The 19,637-nt window shown below is 33.1% G+C and overlaps 1 protein-coding gene across 1 annotated transcript in view; it reads left to right on the plus strand.

Annotated features, from left to right (window-relative positions):
- Positions 1–19,637, plus strand: part of LOC125073941 (nephrin) — a 238,009-nt gene that overhangs the window by 155,220 nt on the left and 63,152 nt on the right. Inside the window, exons 7-8 of the mRNA XM_047685061.1 lie at positions 4,670–4,785; positions 15,732–15,885. Of these exons, the coding sequence (XP_047541017.1) occupies positions 4,670–4,785; positions 15,732–15,885 (270 nt within the window). The remainder of the gene's footprint in view (positions 1–4,669; positions 4,786–15,731; positions 15,886–19,637) is intronic.

Raw genomic sequence — 19,637 nt, forward strand, 5'->3', positions numbered from 1 at the left:
GCCTGTCACGTCAATGGTTTAAATTCAAAGTGAAACTGCGAAGCACAGCTATTTAGATAATAATATGACATGCCAAAACCTCCTCCGAAACGCAATTGTGTTGAAAATCTTTTCATTTATAAAAATATATATCAAAAAAGTATTTATGAGTTATAATGTGAAATGTTTATAATATGACAAAATATTATAAAGGGTATCTGTAATCTGTATCTAACCCTTTCTAAGCACGATTAAATAGAACAGCTGCCAAGAACTACTAATTAATGCCTGTTTGTTATAATGAAGGCTCTTGGTTAAAGCAAACTATATTGATAATATTGATAACAAGTTATCAATAACCTTTGTCTTGTGTGTGTATATCAATTGTCATAGCGATCACTTGAACGGTATAAAAATTAGCCAATAAAATAGTGCCATCTAGTGACAAATCCCAAAAACTATTGTTACAAGAACTTATTCTTATTTAACTTCTGTGGATAAAATAGATAAATTTAGTTATGTGATATATTCGGATTTAGATTTGATTTTGATAGCAGCCCTTTAGACCAAATATGGCTTCTAACACCATCTGTGTGCTACTACCCATGGGATCCAAGGTGTTACATCCCTAGTGCCTGTAATAACATTGACTCATTTTAATACCTAAGCCGTGAGTCGGTCTTACCTACCGAGACAGTTGAGAACCTCCACTAGTTTCATAATTTATGATACATGTAACACGAAAAATTACATGCCATTTTTTTTTAAATTTAGAACGCTTTAATTAATGACAACCAGTTACATAATTTACATTAAAAACGTTCGAAATTTAAATTATATATACGTGAAAATGTTGTCTCTCATTTGCATGTCGCGCATAAAACTCAGAAGTTTTTGAATACGCTATGCATTTATGCATATAATCTCGTTAGATAGTTATGCGTCATATTTCAGAAGCTGGTTATCTTATGTGAATGGGCAAGTTAAATAGATGACATTTTATTTTGCTTCATTAAAGTCTAGCTTAATTAAATTGCTAGAGTCGTGAACAAAAATATCAATAAAATATATCTGTATAATGTACACTATGAGAAAGAGACATAGTAGTGGGTGGTAATGTTCTAGCTTTAAATCGATTAGCACTTGACTCAAAAAAATTGAATTAACTTTATTGATTAACGCAAATTAAAACTTCTTTTAAAGGAAATAAATTACAACTTCTAGGCTAAATCTAAATGCAACGTTTTTATATATAACGTTTGATTGAAATATTCAACAAATAAAAATGTTATGACAAAAATAAATTAAATTAAATATTCACTGTCACATCCATTGAACATATATCAATCGTAATATATGACATCACATAGAAGTTTTACCAAAAGTTTGAAACTGGCACGACAAACAAATGTTTGTCAACGTATTCGTTTAAATGTATCGCGTTTCATTGTCGGTTATTTACCGACGGTATACAATTCTAAAATGTCATATGTGTAACGTTAAATTATAATCAAAATATACTTTATTCGACAAGGCTTTTAGAATAAATTTTCATTGACATTTTTAACGTTTATACTAAAGTCAAGAACCAAGATAAGACAGTCCGAAGTTATTTTCCATTAATTAAATTTCAAAGGTATGTTAATAAATATATATGTAAACTATATAAATCAAAATATACTTTATTCGATTAGGCTTTTACAAGCACTTTTGAATCATTTAACAAACTATTTAAAGTAAAGCTACCACCGGTACGAAATGTAGATTCTAACGAAAAGGACCGGCAAGAATCACAGTGGTTACTCTTTTTCGACATCCAAATATACAGTCATACGTAATAAGTATGTAGTAATAACAGTCATAGTATGTAAGTATGTAATATATAATGGTCATACTAATTACGGTCACGGAATCCTTTTTCATAACTGTTTAAGAAAATATGTGTAAAATATGTTATGTGTGTGTATGTGTGCGCTTTCTTATACTATATACACAGCAGACCAAGTACATACACGAAGCTTTTTTTATTTCATAACAAACTAGCTGTGCCCGCGACTCGGTGCGCGTTTAATTTAAAAAAAAAACAATATTGGACAACATCACATACATTACTCTGATCCCAATGAAAGTAGCTAAAGCACTTGTGCTATGGAAAATCAGAAGTAACGACGGCACCACAAACACCAAGACAATATAGAAAACTAATGAACTTTTTCTAAACCGACTAGGCCGGCAATCGAACCCGGGACCTCGGAGTGGCGTACCCATGAAAACCGGTGTACACATTGCTCGACCGCGGAGGTCGTCAAATTCGAATATAACAAAAAAATTATTGTTCAGGTCGCAGATTTTACTATAACTTAAGAATTAAGAAGTTTATTTAATTTATTAGGCTTTTGTAGTATTAAGTAGCTGGTGAAGATGGCCCAGTGGTTAGAACGCGTGCATCTTAACCGATGATTTCGGGTTCAAACCCAGGCAGGCACCACTGAATTTTCATGTGCTTAATTTGTGTATTCCGCCAACCCGCATTGGAGCAGCGTGGTGTGGAGAAGGTTTGTCTCCTCAAAGGGAGAGGTGGCCTTTAGCCCAGCAGTGGGAAAATTTACAGGCTGCTAATGGGAGTGGTACTGATCAGAATTTGGACATTGCAGCGTGAATTTATTATTATGTTATATATATTTCTAAAATAAGAGTAGCCTAAGTTACTCCTTATTCCAGTAAAAGTCCCGTCAAAATCAGTCCAGCAGTTCCAGAGATTATCAGAACAGAAAAAAAATGTAAAAAATGTTGTTTTGGTATATATACCGTGTATGCATTTAGCAAAAAGCGGTTATATCAAAAAACACACAGACACAATATCCATTAAAGTATTTTATAACATAAATAATATACGTACTATATTATTTTTAAAGAAATGAACATTATTTACATATATATCTTCTACAATCTGTATGTCCACGAATTACTGTATATAAAATAGTATGAAATAGTTCATAGCAAAACCCCTTAATTTCCAAGCTTTTATGAGACCGAATTAAATCAAAACTATTATAAATAAATTCTCTGCATTATCCCTATTAAATGCCGAATTAATTTGACGTCAGTCGTGACATCTCCGTGTTAACTTTAAGCTTGTATGTTGAAATTTCTCTATTTAAGCTTTAAAATGTCACGGCTTAAAATTGCAGTCACTAGGAATATAGCTTCATAATTTAATTGGGAATCAAAATATAATTTATTTAAAGTAAACTTACGTGTTGTAAATGCTTAGAGCTAGTTCCGCCATGCGCTAATGCGGTGGATATTTGGTATATGTATATTCATCCAACAAGTGCAGGTTTCCTCCATATAGTACGATGAACAATAAACACAAATTAATCATATGAAAATTCAGTATTGCATGCTGAGATTTGAACCCGCAACTATCGGTTACGATTTACGTGTAACCAACTGGCCATTTCTGTTCATTCTTTCCTCAAAATCAAATCAAATCAAATAAAATTCACATTCGAAAGATGCATAAGAGGCGACCTCATCGCTAAAACAGCTATCTCCAGGCATACTTAAGTTAGAGATAAGAAACAGAGGTAAAAAGTGGTAGGGGTTATCATTATTAGGTCATAGGATAATACATGCAAAGAGCCGAGATGGCCCAGAGGCTAGAACGCGTGCATCTTAGCCGAGGATTGCCAGTTCAAACTCAGACAAGCACCACAGACTTCTCACGTGCTTAATTTGTGTTTATAATTCATCTCGTGCTCGGCGTTAAACGTAAACATCGTAAGGAAACTTACATGTGTCTGATTTCAATGAAACTTTGCCACATGTGTATCAACACGCATTGGAGCAGCGAGTTGGAATATACTCCTGACCTTCTCCTAAAAGAGAGAGGAAGCCTTAGTTCAGCAGTAGGAAATTTACCTTAATTTAGTCCCCTCCATGGAAACCAACGAATACTAAATCCAAGCTTTTATATCATCATAGTATTCTAATAATGTTGTCTTAGATTTTCGCGATTATTACACATTGAAATAAAACTAACGGATTTAATCGCGTATATTAATTATTTAAACATCCCGACGTTTCGAGCACTTTGCAGTGTTCGTGGTCACGGGCAGACTGTCTGTCCGTGACCACGTATAGCGTTCTTGTATAAGCCTTTTGTCGATCAATGTTAGTTTTGAGTAAATAATTTATCGTACAAATGTTTATACTATTTAATTATATGCAGAATGCTTTTGAGTTGTAACTATTTCATGTCACGTGGAAGATAATAATATATTCGTATATGTTCGAAATTCAAATCTACATACATTTATAAAATTATTCCGTATGACGTCATTGAACTCGTCCTAAACGGAACGTTTAACATTTGAGTGTGGTCCTAGAAGGTTTAGATTAAGTAAAAGGCGTTGTCGATGGCTGATTTGATGTTTGTTATTCAATCAGACCACAATGGCTGAACCAATCTAAATGGTATTTAACACAAAGATAGATTATACTTATAAAATAACACATAGGGCAGACAATTTTATCCCTAACGCTTGTTCACCCATACTCTCACACACGAGTAAAACACCAATAAGTAAATAAAAAATTACACACCCATACATTGAAATCTAAATCACTGTAAAATAAGCTTTAATAGCACAATAAACAAAATTAAACCGTATACCTTTGTCAACAGGGTTCATTTTAAAGCGGCGGCGGATGACGACTATGCTGATTTTACATGCGAAGCAAGACACGAAGCGTTGCAGAGGGATATGCCCATGCGCAGCACAGTACAACTCAGCGTGCTATGTAAGTATATTTCTAACTGTATAAAAATATATATAGGGATGTATATGACATAATTATCGATAAATAGATTTAATTTATCTAACTTTGGCAACTATTCCACAAATTATAAGTAAAAATGTTAACAAAAAGATTTCAGTTAGAATTAATGCTATTATTAAAACAAGTCAAAAAAGGTGCTGCTCCGTGTTCCATTGTTCCGTCTCAATTATGTTTTATTAATATAATAATAATCAGCTCCGAAACATCTTCTCAAAAAGGAGAGGAGGACATTACTCAGCAGCAGCAGTTACAGGTTGTTTCTTTCAATGCCCAAACGTTGAAGCAGCACGATGTCAGATTTTGAAAGAATTTGTCCCCACTGAATGAATCCCGCGCGAGCGAAACCGTCAGTTCAGCTAGTATTATAACATAAGCATTACATAATGATCAAATTTAAATAATTGTACGTTAGAATAAAATAATGTGCCAAATCTCAAATTATGCCAATCGCAAAAACATGCATAGCATAGCATAAGCAGCCCGTAAATGTCCCACTGCTGGGATAAAGGCCTCCTCTCCCTTTGAGGAGAAGGTTTGGAGCATATTCCACCACGCTGCTCCAATGCGGGTTGGCGGAATACACATGTGGCTGAATTTCGTTGAAATTAGACACATGCAGGTTTCCTCACGATGTTTTCCTTCACCGCCGAGCACGAGATGAATTATAAACACAAATTAAGCACATGAAATTTCAGTGGTGCCTGCCTGGGTTTGAACCCGAAATCATCGGTTAAGATGCACGCGTTCTAACCACTGGGCCATCTCGGCTTCTCACTGGGCCATCTCGGCAAAAACATGACTCAGCTCCAATTATAACAATGGGTGGATTGTCTCCCGCGTCGACTATATTTGATAAACAGGAGCATCAAATTAGGGCAACCCCACGCTGAGTATAAAATGAAACATGACAGGGGACTGTTCTGTTTTTGATCCATATTTTTATTGTGATGTTTAATATAAATAATTTATTTTGTTTAAGATAGATAATTTCTTCCATAATACTTCCTTACACTTGATGGTAGACCTCTCATCATATATTTTACTATCGAACAGCATTACTTAGTATTGTTATGTTTATGTTTATACGGTAAGTGAGCCAGTGTAACTACAATTACAAGAGACATAACATCTTAGTTCCCAAGGTCGAAAGCACATGAGTAATTGAGGAATAATTAATATTTCTTACTGTAGCGATAAAGTAAAGTAACAGCCTGTATGTGTCCCACTATTGGGCAAAGTCATCTATAATGCAAGTTGATTTGTTTACATATATGGCAAAATTACTACCCATAAATACGCTTTTTCTAAATCAAGACTTACTCATGGAGATACTCTCCTCCCTCACACGTGGGCGAAGGCGCAACGAAAACAAGACCTTATAACACCTCAATGCAATTAAAACAAGTTATAACAGCGTAGTTATATAAATAAACATACAATTACAATTATATACAAGTTTCTTGTGCAAGGAGACGTTGTGTTTGAGTTTGCAATTCGTTGTTAAATTATGCATTAGCTCTAAAGCTTGAGAAAATTGTTAATAGCTAGGTAACATCTTCTAAACAATTACTGACTGCATAAATAGATGCAGTGTTAGCTCAGTGGAGGGATGACGATGTCTTTCTTACGTGGTTTCTGAGGCTCGGAGCAGCTGTTGAAAATTATTAGTTGGAAATCCCCAATGTTTTAAAGGGCTTTGGGGGTTTTGGTTCTTGAATCTTGAGATCCAAGATATTATGTGATAGCTACTAGTAGAAGAGTCCAATCAGTGGACTGTATTTAGATAGTACAAAGGACTACAAAGCAATCTATATCCTTGGAAGTGGTTCATAATTAGAAGATCCAAGGGTATCTTGAAATTTTAAAGGAAGAACGTAATAAGTAGAAATCATATTTTATTTCTAACCTAACCCCAAAATATAGATTGATAGAGTTCAAAATCGAAGCCGAAATCTTTATTCAATACAGTAGTATTACACTCACTTATTGATTGTCAAACTATTATACTTCCACCGTGAACTTAACAATTTATATCAGTGTAGTTATTGAGAATGTTTTAACTTTTCCATTTCATATTGAACTGAGAAATTTATATTAATAGTACATATGTTCCGAGCCGAGAGCCGAGATGGCCCAGTGGTTAGAACGCGTGCATCTTAACCGATGATTTCGGGTTCAAACCCAGGCAGGCACCACTGAATTTTCATGTGCTTAATTTGTGTTTATAATTCATCTCGTGCTCGGCGGTGAAAGAAAACATCGTGAGGAAACCTGCATGTGTCTAATTTCAACGAAATTCTGCCACATGTGTATTCCGCCAACCCGCATTGGAGCAGCGTGGTGGAATATGCTGCAAACCTTCTCCTCAAAGGGAGAGGAGGCCTTTATCCCAGCAGTGGGACATTTACGGGCTGCTAATGCTAATGTACATATGTTCAAGAGTTGAGGATCGTTAATAGCCAACCTTTGGAGACTAAAATCCAGACAACATTTTAATTTTTTTGCTCCAGACTGATAGCCTGACTTTTACTCGGATGTATGGCTTTTTGAATCCTCCCAGTTAGGTACCGATCACGTATTACAACTAAACAGCACTATTTACTGTTGTTGTGATCCGGTTTGATGATTGAATGAGCATTTAGTATGAGCATTTTCTTAGTTCCCAAGGTGTATTGGTGAAATAACGAGTGTATATATTTCTTAGATCGCCAATGTTTAGAGCCATGTGGCCCATTTTCCACGTACGTATTATACAGCAGTTATGGTGGTGGTGGTTGATTCATCTCGTTATAGGTGGTGAAGAAAAATATCAAGGGGAAATCTGAACGTGGTGGATGAGAATCTACCACGTGTACCCGCTTTGTAGCAGCTTGGTGAAGTAAACTCTAAACCTTGTCCCCTAAATGGAGAGGAGACTTTTGCCCAGCAGCGGGACGTCAACACGCTGTTGCTTCATACCTAATATAAAAAAGACACTTCTGATCAAATCTGTCTAAAATTTTTTCTAATGTCATTTAAGAATACTCGTTAAATAAATTTTTATCTTTATAAATATAAAATTGTAATTGAATCCTGTTTAAGTTTGCTTTGTTTTAAAATAATCTTAACTGTTAATCGCTTGAGATAACAGCTCTTAGAGTATTCCTGGAATTTCTTTAAAGTTTCACTCAAGAATTCCTTTGGCGATTACTCTTCAAGTTATAGTGTAGGAGCTTGGAGTAATAATGTTGCTTTTAGTGTACGTCTCATATATTTTTAGAGTGATGAATTCATAGATAGATAAAATTATCTATTTTTATTTCTTTATTTTTCATTACATCGTATTTACTATGTTATTGTAACACATCGTTATCATTGGCTATATAGTTAATAAACGAAAGTCTTTCACGTCTTCTTAAGAGGACTTTGTCCAGTAGTGGAATATTTTGTGTGCTGGTTCTTTACTTACTGCATCAAGACTGTTCCAACAAAAAAAAATCACCAGAAAAGTTTTAGAATTTTCTTAAATCACAAAATCCTAAATCCACTTATATTTTAAAAGTTTGAGAGACCATAATAGCCACTGAGTTTATATTAAAAACTAACATTATTCATAAGCCTCTATTAAGGCTTAACCGCGAACCCAACCTCGAGTTATAATAAAAAACCTTTATAAGAGATCATCTTTTATGATAAAGAAAGACTAAATCCTGAAAAATATCACTACACGCAATCTGTTACGAGTAATTGTCTCGAAAAGCCGAGCTAACTGAATGTCCGGAGATAATCCGGACATTTATAAGTATGGCCATTTGTTTCATTTCAAGATTCAATGTATGAGAAATTGCATATCCCTACAAACTCCGATTCTCGTACGAAATTCGACATTTCGATGAAATTCGTTTTTTAAAAAATTATTTCGTTTTGGATAATTTTGAATCTTCATCTTATTCGAGAGTTTTGTGATAAATCCATTCAGAATTTAGATATATATCTATAATCAAAACTTAGTTGTATGAATCTGAGGTAGCCTTTATTCGGCTTCATATCCTGCCTGCCTGTCATTATGTCTCTTCTGCCTCACTGGCTCACTTACCCATCAAAACGTAACACCTACAAAACCTTCAAAAAAACTATTGTGATTTTTAAGTTATTTAATTATTGGGTGGTTTCTTTTTTCAATCGACAAATGTTATTTTCAATATCCTACACCATTTATTTTAAATCTCTGCAACAATAATTTAAAAATTATGAAAATCGCATACCAAAAAAACACGCGAAATTTGAAAATACATTACAAATTTTCGTTTTAGTGTAATTATATTAAATATACCTAATGTCACCAATGCAATAACGAAACACCATTACCTCATATTCAAATTCAAATTTCATACAGAAACAAACACCGGTGAATATTCTGCTTGCTTTGAGGATAACCAAAAACGTCAACATAACCCCACAGCGCGCTATATTGCGTGCATACTATACTACACACTCTCTGACAACTGAACAGAGCCGGGCATGAAAAGCATGCATTATTAATATCCTATTTAAAGCTTACGTCAATGTTGACTTTGTCCCATTGGCCACTATTGACTTTAGTGAAGCGACCAAATTTATCTTTAGTGCAAGGTTCAAAGTCTAGTTACGTGATCCAAGTGACTACTGAACGTATATTTACGTTTTCCGAACAGATGCTATATCGAGACAAACTTGCAACGATTTGTTTTGCTTAATACAATATTTGAATCTTGTACAGGGTTGAATCATGTCTTGAATCTTAGCTGTTGTGATGATAGTATTTATGAATGGGTATCGATTTTTAATTAAAAAGAGACAATACATTCCTATCAACCTGAAATTGCAGACACCTTGAAGGTTGTATCCATATGTCCAACAAAGACAGTGACTTTTTTGGATGTCTAGTAAATCAAAGAAAAAACCACTGATTCGAAATAGTGATCTCCACTAATATTACTAAAGTTGAGGTGTTTGTTTTGAATAGGCTTACGTCACGACTATTCCAATTTCAAAGATTACGCTACAACCACATGGATACGTAAAAGTAATTTTTAATATAATAAGGAACAAGTTTAAAAAAATATATCGCATTGTTTATGGATGAATGTAATTCATAATGTCTTTACCATTGCCTTCATTATCTTTGATTTTTTTATTAAACAATGATATTTGATTAAATGATCCACAGCAGAATCAAATATAACTAAAGTTATAAGTATATAGATAATAATCTTTAATTTGTATAGATTCAAACTTAAAAGCAGACGCTTGTACAGCCTCTTTAAATACAAAAAGTCGTATATATAATAGTAAAACCACATTTTTATGACCAATAACCAACTGAAGGTAAGTTCTCATGTTGCATTTGACCTAAATGTATCGAAAAATCTTATATCTAACTAAATTCTCTCTGAAATCTTTGACAAAATCCTTTGAAATTACACACTGAACCCAACATTTGGACATACAGGAACGTCTGCAAACAAATTCCGAATTGCAAAATGGACTCCTATATTCCAGAACCGTTTGTTCCGTCGTGCCCTCAATGAATTATTAATTATTCTCTCTGATTCGACCCCTGGTATATTTACTTTTATTCTTTTTTAACTGACGTCTTTTACACATTTTCCTCGGTACTAACCAGACGTGTAATACCGTACTTTTGGATTTTATTACCATCTACGAGTATATTTGTGATAGTTAAATGAAATTTAACATTGTGTTTGCATGAATATATCTTAAGTATTGTAATAATATTCTGGTCTTTTTAAATAATTTTCATGTTTTAATAATAAAAATAAATGAGTGGCAGGCAGTAAACGTGGATTTATGACGCTTCATATGCTAAATCCATCTAACATTTATAGATAAAACTATAAAGCTCGATAAGGAACTCGACATAGTATCGAATAAAATAATTGTTTTAAGTTAATTTTTGTACAGATCATTTAATTGAAAGACAAATTACATCACTTACCACAGATGTCATTTTTGCAATCTATGGAGTCGAATCGATAAGAATCTAAATAATATACTAATTATTACTAATAAATAAAACTTTACATTGCATAAAAATTACGTATATCGTGAAATCAATGTCAAGTTATTGTAATTTCGTAAAATCTTGGTCTTGCTCTGATTGTGTCAAATTTCCATCATCAGGACTTTGAGAACGAGAGAACGGAGGGTTCACCTTTGATTGCACATATATTTGTACTCTCTCTCTTACACTTTGCTTATCTCTTGTCTCTCTCTCTCTCTTTCTCTGTCTTGTCTGCAATGTGAAAGGACGTTACGTGTGTTCAGATATATTTCGAAATTGACATCATCAATATTGATAGCAGCCCTATGCAATATCATCGTAAGAATATTAAATAATATGGTAAAATAAATTACGTATTTCCAGACAAAAGTTCCCTGCAAACGTGTTAACACAATTAACTTTTCTTAAGCACTAAAACATGTTTCACCAAGTTTTGTAACAAGTCAGGTAAATTTAATTATCTATCCTTTACGATAGGAAAGTTATACGTTAATAGACCCGATATACCCTACTCCTGGACGAGATAATGAGACAACTACTTTTTAACAATAAATTATAGACGAATATTACACTTGTCTGTTCGATCTAAAACTTTATATTTAGAGCTTTAACAAAGCCCTAACGCTAAGCTTTAATTTGAACCTGGGACGGTTCAGTGATATCCATCGTAGCGGTTTTGGAATCGTTTAAACGCCTCTAAATCTTTTCGTGCTTGTGTATTTATAAATATTAAATAATCCAAGGAAAACGTCAGCATAAATCAGGAAATGTGTGATGGAGTAAAATCCAAATCTACTTCTCGAATGGAGATAATGGTTTTGATGACTACTGTACTGTTTTAATTTAAATTTTTTGGATATATTTGTCTAGAGTAAGTAATAATGACTCATAATATTTGAATATTTTAAATGTTATAATAATTATATTCGATATCACTTATCACGTTTTGACATTTTACGATAAAAGTTCTCGATTTCTTCTTTCATATCTAAAGTAAACTTGTTTGCAGCCAAAAATTATTATAAACTCAAATTAAACAATTGGGTGGTGCTGACTTGTTTCCAATCTGTCCACAATTGTCTTTAAGGACCTACATGTTATTGCAGCCCATATTGGCTCTATCTAAGATTAATTGAGATGTATAATAATAATTTAAAAATAATAACAGTTTTATTTACACCCAAGAAAGTCATGATAGATAGATGGATGATGTACAGAACATTTAAGTTTTATGCTAAGGTTTGTAATCATTTGAACGATAGAGAATCTATATTTAATCACTCTTAGTATGTTACTTATATTATAAACGCTATATTTTATAAAAATAGATGGATCATCATCACTTTTTTAGGCATAAACTTCTCAACGGATTTCGATAAAATTTGATGTACTATGACTTACAATATATGCTGCCTGATACCTACCCCTCACACGTGAGAATATCCGGGCGGAAACTAGCTCATCATTAATTTGATTAATTTGCTATCATCATTGAATATAAAATTTTTAATTAATTGTAACGATAAATTGTTAAATACAGGGTGTTCTGACGAATTCCATCAGCCTGTTATAGCCTGTATAATTACATCACACATTGTGTATTCTTTTCCCCTATGCTCAGGTTACGTAGTGATGCGCAATAATTTATCGATGGCGATGTTTTCAAAATAATTAAATAATAATATTATAAAGATAATTATGATATGATACATTTGTTTTATGATTAATAGTTTTCGACACGGTTTAACCAACTGACATTTGACTTAGGTATAATGTTACATTTACTCACCGCTAGATGGCACTGCAACACTTCGTCTTTAAAATCCAAAAACCTTTGAGCACGTTGAATATTAGTGCAAGTTGAATCGAATAATAGTTTACAAATAAATTTAAAAATACCTGAAAATTTCGGGTACTGTCATTTATTATATAAATAAACTTAATCCAATGTAAACTATTTTATATGTAAACTCTCAATAATATATTATAATTTTATTTAAATGATCATATATATTACATAACAAACACATATTAATATGTATTTTCGTGTATTCATAAATTCAAGATTCATAATTAATTTAAAACGGAGCGATAAATTAATTTTATAAGTAAACATTTATTATTATTGTGAATTTTCAATAGTATTTGTATGAAAAATTGTTTATAGAAAATTATCAGAATAAAACATTGTTTCCATGATGCAATTCGAATTGTTTATAATTATTATTTTATTATAAAACTAGCTGACCGTCCTGAATTTGTCCGGTTCGATTGTAGAGCCACCTAACGAATTCAATCGAAACCTTCCAATTCATATAAATACAAAATAAATCGGTTCAAACATTTAGGAGAATTCAGTTACATACATACACACGTTCCAAATATTTATATATAAAGATGAATGAAATGAAACGAAACTAATGACCAAAAAAATTATTAAAAAGATAAGAATCAAATAGATCTTTTTATAAAGTAAATTTATAAAATATCGATACATAAAATGGTTACATCACTACGTCTTAAGAATGTCGGAAGAGGGCTGACTATGCTAAAATAAAAATATCACACAAAGACACATGTGTTCCTGTGTAACGAAATAGAGCAAAAAATATTTTGACCGTCATACAATAAATCAACGACGGGCAACATACAATATATATGTCAAATCTTGTGATTTTAAAGACTCTAAGATCATTGGTCCACTATGATAAGATTTCAAAAACAGTCACGAGTTCAAACCTCCATGTGTCGGTTGAACCTGCATCATCACCACCAATCCACATTAGAGCAGACTGGATTAAGCTCTAAATCACTTAAAAAGGATATGAGGCTTAAGTTTAACATCCCACACATTTAATTTACAAATGTAATTAAATATACCTAAAATTTTATTATTATAAGAAAATAGGTTTTACTAAAAAAGGTTTTAATTATAATTCGTTCCACGAAACACCTTAATTATAACTATAATTGAGATGATATTATAAAATAAAACCCTTTGTCATTTCCTTTGTAAATAAAGTACACAATTAATTAAAACGTGTTATCGTTTTATATTAAATACTGTAATATAATTCGTGATAATTTCTACTTATTCCGCGACAATAGCTGATGTATTACTGATGCAAATTATTATCATATTCATAAATATTATTTCTCTATCAATCTGTACATTACTCTGTATATTTACTTTAGGGCTTTAATAGGGCTTTATGCAAGCATGGTTTGGTTAAAAAAACTCGTTACTTATTCTACCGATAAGCAACAATATAAATAATTGTTATGTTCCGCTTTAAAAGGTGTGTGATTTTTTTTTTATGAAATTGTAAGGCGTTCAAACTTACTACTTACCATCAGTTACCCCCTACTTGATGGTAAGTGGTCACAACCACCCATAGACAATGGCGTAAAATCCGTACATCTCCGATGTGTGCGTATATGCGTAAATGCGCCACCGATCTTGGTAACTAAGTTATTATGTCCCCTGTGCCTGTTGCACTGGCTCACTCAACCTTCAAACCGGAACAGAACAATACAAAGTGTTGCTGCTTGGCCGTAGGATAGATGATGAGTGGGTGGTACCTACACAGACGAGCTTGTACGAAGCCCTACCACCAAATGAGCTAGTGAAAATAGACAGGAAGGGCATAACATAATGTTTCCTAAGATGTTGATAGTTAATAGTAAAAAAGGGGGAAAACAGTTTTCTTTTTAGATTATGACAATTTAAGAATGGACCTGTGCTCACGCACATGTTGATATTATAATATCTAAAGCATAGTTTGCGGAAACTAGCAATTCAATGACTTTATGACGACGAGATAATTTAAATAAATGTCAAAGGTAGAAAGCTACTCTGCCAAAGTACGATATGAACAGAAAATATTATTGTTAAAAAAAAAAAACAAAGACATAATATTATATTTTATCGTCTTTTTTATATTTATTAGTTTTGATTATTTATATTAAGGTTATTAAATTTAAAAAAAGAAGCCAACAGTTGACCGTTAAATACGCACACAACTAAAATATTGTGACGTTTGGCGAATGTCAAACTATCACACACACCAAGATAATATAATTGGTTCGTTTCGTTTTAGTTCTTGTGCAGTGCGACACTGACTAAATTTATAAGTAATGTGTGTTGACGAGATTTAGTGTTGCCGTTAAAAAAAATTAAACTAATCTTAACCTTAAAAATTATATAAATACTTTCTTTGAATGTAATTTTTCTTATCTTATTTCGCTCACCGGACGACAATAAGTAAATGTCAATAATTATTGAATAAAATAGAGGGAACGCTGTTTGTCTCTCTTTTATCTATAGGAAAATTCAAATATACGTTCGAAAGAACGAGAAAGAATTTTCAGTAGTTGAATATAACTTGTAGCCAAGTTACGAAGTTCTGAGCGTCTCGAGAGAGCTTCTAACTTCATACTATAATCAACATTTGATAACTTTAATATGTATATCATTACGCATTTTTTCGTGACATTAATATTAGTCCTGTCTAGACTTATTAAGTTTTTTTTTAACTTAAAGGGGGTAAATAAACATTAAGTAATCAAACAATGAAACGAAAACATCTTATAGCTTTAGTTTTTGTTTTCAAAATTTCTATATAGTAATGTCGCGTGGTGTTGAAACAAGTCGAAATATGACTTCATTTTACTGCACACACATTCGCACAGAATCTACCGAATTATAAAAAAAAATGGAGATGGCTAGAGGGTTAGAACAATAATCTTAATCAATGATCGAAGGCTCAACCCGGACAGACGCAATTAAATTTTCATGTGCCTTAATGTCTATAAGTAATATCAGCACTTTTCAACATTCATATATATGTCCAATTGTCCTTAGATCCACCAGGTGCCCCCTACATCGAAGGCTACGCAGAGGGCGAGACAGTTAGACGAGGACAGAGCCTCGAACTAGTCTGCAGAAGTCGTGGTGGTAACCCACCAGCTCAACTCATCTGGTACAAGAACGGAGAACAAATACGAATGGCGTACAGGTATGTACTTTAATCATTAAAATATATTAATTTATCATCACAGAATGATCACCGCAGCTTAATGAAACAAACTGTCTTTATGAAACCATAAAATAAATTTAACTCTAGACGAGTAGATCTGTCAATAAATAAAAAAACTAAAGCCCGCCTCAGTAAATGTGACGCATTTATCCGTTAGAAACATTTTACTCTGACGCCGTATCACGATGCGTTACACATCGTAGATAAAACAGTTTTACTATCAAAAAATACGTGACATATTTCTTGATCATTTAAAATAGGGCGATCTTCATTTTCCAATAAAAAATACGTCCAGTGAAAAGGAAGTACTTTTAAAAATTCAACGGCTTAAAATTAATTTGTCCTTGCAACGTTTTCATCGTGATTTAAAATTTAAAAAGAAAAAAAATCCAGTTATAACCGGTTAATGAATACCAAGTAAGCTGATTCAATTCGATAAACCATATCAAAACCTATAAAACTCTGAAGACACAACAAGCTTTCTGCCTACACGGGGGCTGTAAAAAACCTCCACCCGTCCCCCATCCCCCCGGCGTTTCAGGGATCGTATTAAGCTGGCAACAGATAGGGCGTATGTCCCCATGATTTATGTAGCCGTACAACTAATGATGTTTGTTTGTCGATAAAATTTATCGATAACATTTTTCATGTACGATATTAAGAATGTTTAAATGAATAATATTATATACAATTTTGTTTGACATCTTAAGACGTCATTGTATAACTTCAAAACTATGTCTTTATATTATTTCATGATACGTAAAAAACTGTGTTCCAAATTTAAAAAATCTAGGAATATTTCCTAATAGCCGACCTAGTTTAGTTTCAATTACTACAAACTGTTAAACTATTCAACGGTATCATTTATTTCACTGCGTCTTAAAGCGTACATTTAAATTTAAATGTATGCAAATTAGTTGTGAACATGGCTTAGCCAATTTCTTGAAAATAACAATTTCTTCCGAAACTTCGAAATTCCGTGCAGACACATAACGTGCATACGATCTTAATTTTATTATTTATTTAATTAAGACTGTGTTACAAAAAACAAAATACATGTGTTGTACAGCAGACAGGATTAATGCTAAAATCATTCTCTACCAATACAAGCAATTACAGGAAAGAACGTTTATAGGCATGCAATTAACTCACTCAAACAAACACATGAAAATATATGTGAAATTCGATTCAACATTAAATCATTTCTTAACTCATCGTATAAAGACGTCTCGTGATGTCATTGGAAATAAATCTCCCTTGTAGGGTCTAATTTTTTTTTTCGCAAAAGACTTTAAAGTACCTTTTATTTATTGAAATAAATAAATAAGCCTACAATAGATGGTTATAGTAAGTCTTTCTTCTCCGATTGCCATTTTCCCTGTAAGAAATATTCACTGCGCTCTTAGTACGCCGCCAGCAATTGCCATAAGCTATCAACCAGTTTTCCGAGCTAAAACTTCAATACATCCTTCCTGGGGCACAACTTCTAACCGATATTTTTAACTTTGCCTATTAATAAAATTAAATCATTTGTTAAGTAATCATTAATAAATTAGTCTCATTATGCAATATAGACGATAACAAAGCGTCAAGTACGTATTCGTTGATTTAAGTATAAGTTCGAAACCCACCGCAGAACGCGTGCAACGAGAATATCACAAGCGACATTGACAATAATAATTGGAACATTTGTACATTACACGGTTCAAAATAGCGTATCAACGTAAGACGATTCTCGACGTTTCACGAGTGAAATGCCAAGTGTATTCTGGACACTGCTGGAAATATACTAATTACCAGTTGCCCGTGGCTTTGCTCGTGTTTTATGAGTTTGGCGTCAGTTTTTAGTTATAAAAAAGTAGCCTTTGTCATTTTTTGGAGTTCAGGCTTGCTCTTTGACCAAGCCTGTTGCCTCAACAAATGATCAATTCGGTTGGTATTATTGTATAGTGACTGCAGGGTCGGACCGTAAGTTTAGGGGGCCTTGGGCTAACACTACTTAGGGGCACACCTAAGACATATCTGAACGTAGACTTGAAGTAAATTAATTGAATGGTTTTGATTAATTGCAGGACTCACAGGGCTGCAAACCATACGATCTGTTTAATTTAATAAAATTCTTTCGCAATATAGTCTATTTTTGACTTTGACTTGACTTAGCTGGGGCCCCCTTGAATCCACGGGGCCCTAGGCTGAAGTCCAAAAAGATATATTTTAGATCCGGCCCTGAGTGACTACCTATCTATGGTAGTATATTGGTAGCTTCACTTAATATAGTTTATTAAAATGACATTCCAAAAATGCTTGAAAATGTCTAATTAAATAAAATATATCTTGATTTTGATTTCATTCGAGAGAATGCATAACAATCTCTTCTCGGTATAATCTATATACCATGTATTGAAATGCTTTAGATTTACATTTGTTAAAACATTGTAATTCGATGATTTAAACTTGTATGTAAAAGCCTACCCGAATAAACAATACTCCGGTTTTGACTGACTCGTTCACACAAGGCGGAAAACCGCAATACATTACTACACACACATACAAACTGATACCCCCAACGTATTCATTTACGCATATATTAATACTAGTTCATATATTATTCGTTTTATATATGTATATAAATTCTTTCCCAAGGTCATTAGCTTAGTCATAATGCACTAACAGACAACTGTCAAAGTCACTTTATTCTGATTGCGATATAATCAAATGCAAGGCTGGATCTACCATATGGCTTTTCGGTCTTCAGCCCAGGGCCCCGTGGAATCAAGGGGCCCCAGCTAAGTCAAGTCAAAGTCAAAAATAAACGCAAAAGAATCGTATAGTTTGCAGCCCTGCGAGTCCTGCAATTAATCAAACCCATTCAATTAATTTAATTCAAGTCTACGTTCAGATATGTCTTAGATAGGCCCCTAAGTAGTATTAGCCCAGGGCCCCCTTAACTTACGGTCCGGCCCTGATCAAATGAAATACATTTTCAAAACGTAGCTACAACCATTTATTTGTAATCACTGAGAAAGTATTAAATATTACGTTCTTAAAGAGCGAAATTCCCCTCGTTTAATTGAAAGCAAGAAGTCTAGTACTCATGCATTTAATATTCATTTTTATTAAATTACTAACAGCCAGTAAGGAGTCGACTACTTCACAGAGATTGCTCTTGTTAAGTAAGTAGATTTCATTATATTTGTTAAGGGTGATTTTAAGTAAGAGTCGTATGACGTGACTATTTCTTATACCGTTCAGCTCTTTACGACGACGCTCTGACTGCATATGTGTGCGTGGAACGAATACTATACATTTCAGAGCTATATTATGTTATTATTATATATATGTTTAGATTTTATAAAACTATATTCTACGTATTTACTTCGTGGTAGGGTTTTGTGCCGTCTGAATAGGTACCACCCTTTTATCAGTTATTCTGACGCCAAACTGGAATACTTAATATTGTTCTGTTTCGATATGGCGGAATTAAATTTGTCACTATTTACCATATGACCTTTTACCTTAAATTGTCGCTCCTATTTAATTTCATTTTTTTTTTAAATATAAATTTGAATAACCATAATTGGTTTTAAGCTTGTCAGGCGTCCCTTACTGGCAACATTTGAATTATAATGCTAGTTACAAATGAGATATCTAGCATAATTTCACACACAAGTTTTCCTCACGACGTACACCTTCAGCGCCACGCTATGAATTATAAACACAAAATTAAGCAC

This window comes from Vanessa atalanta, chromosome 26 (assembly GCF_905147765.1).
Source record: "Vanessa atalanta chromosome 26, ilVanAtal1.2, whole genome shotgun sequence".
NCBI lineage: Eukaryota > Metazoa > Arthropoda > Insecta > Lepidoptera > Nymphalidae > Vanessa > Vanessa atalanta.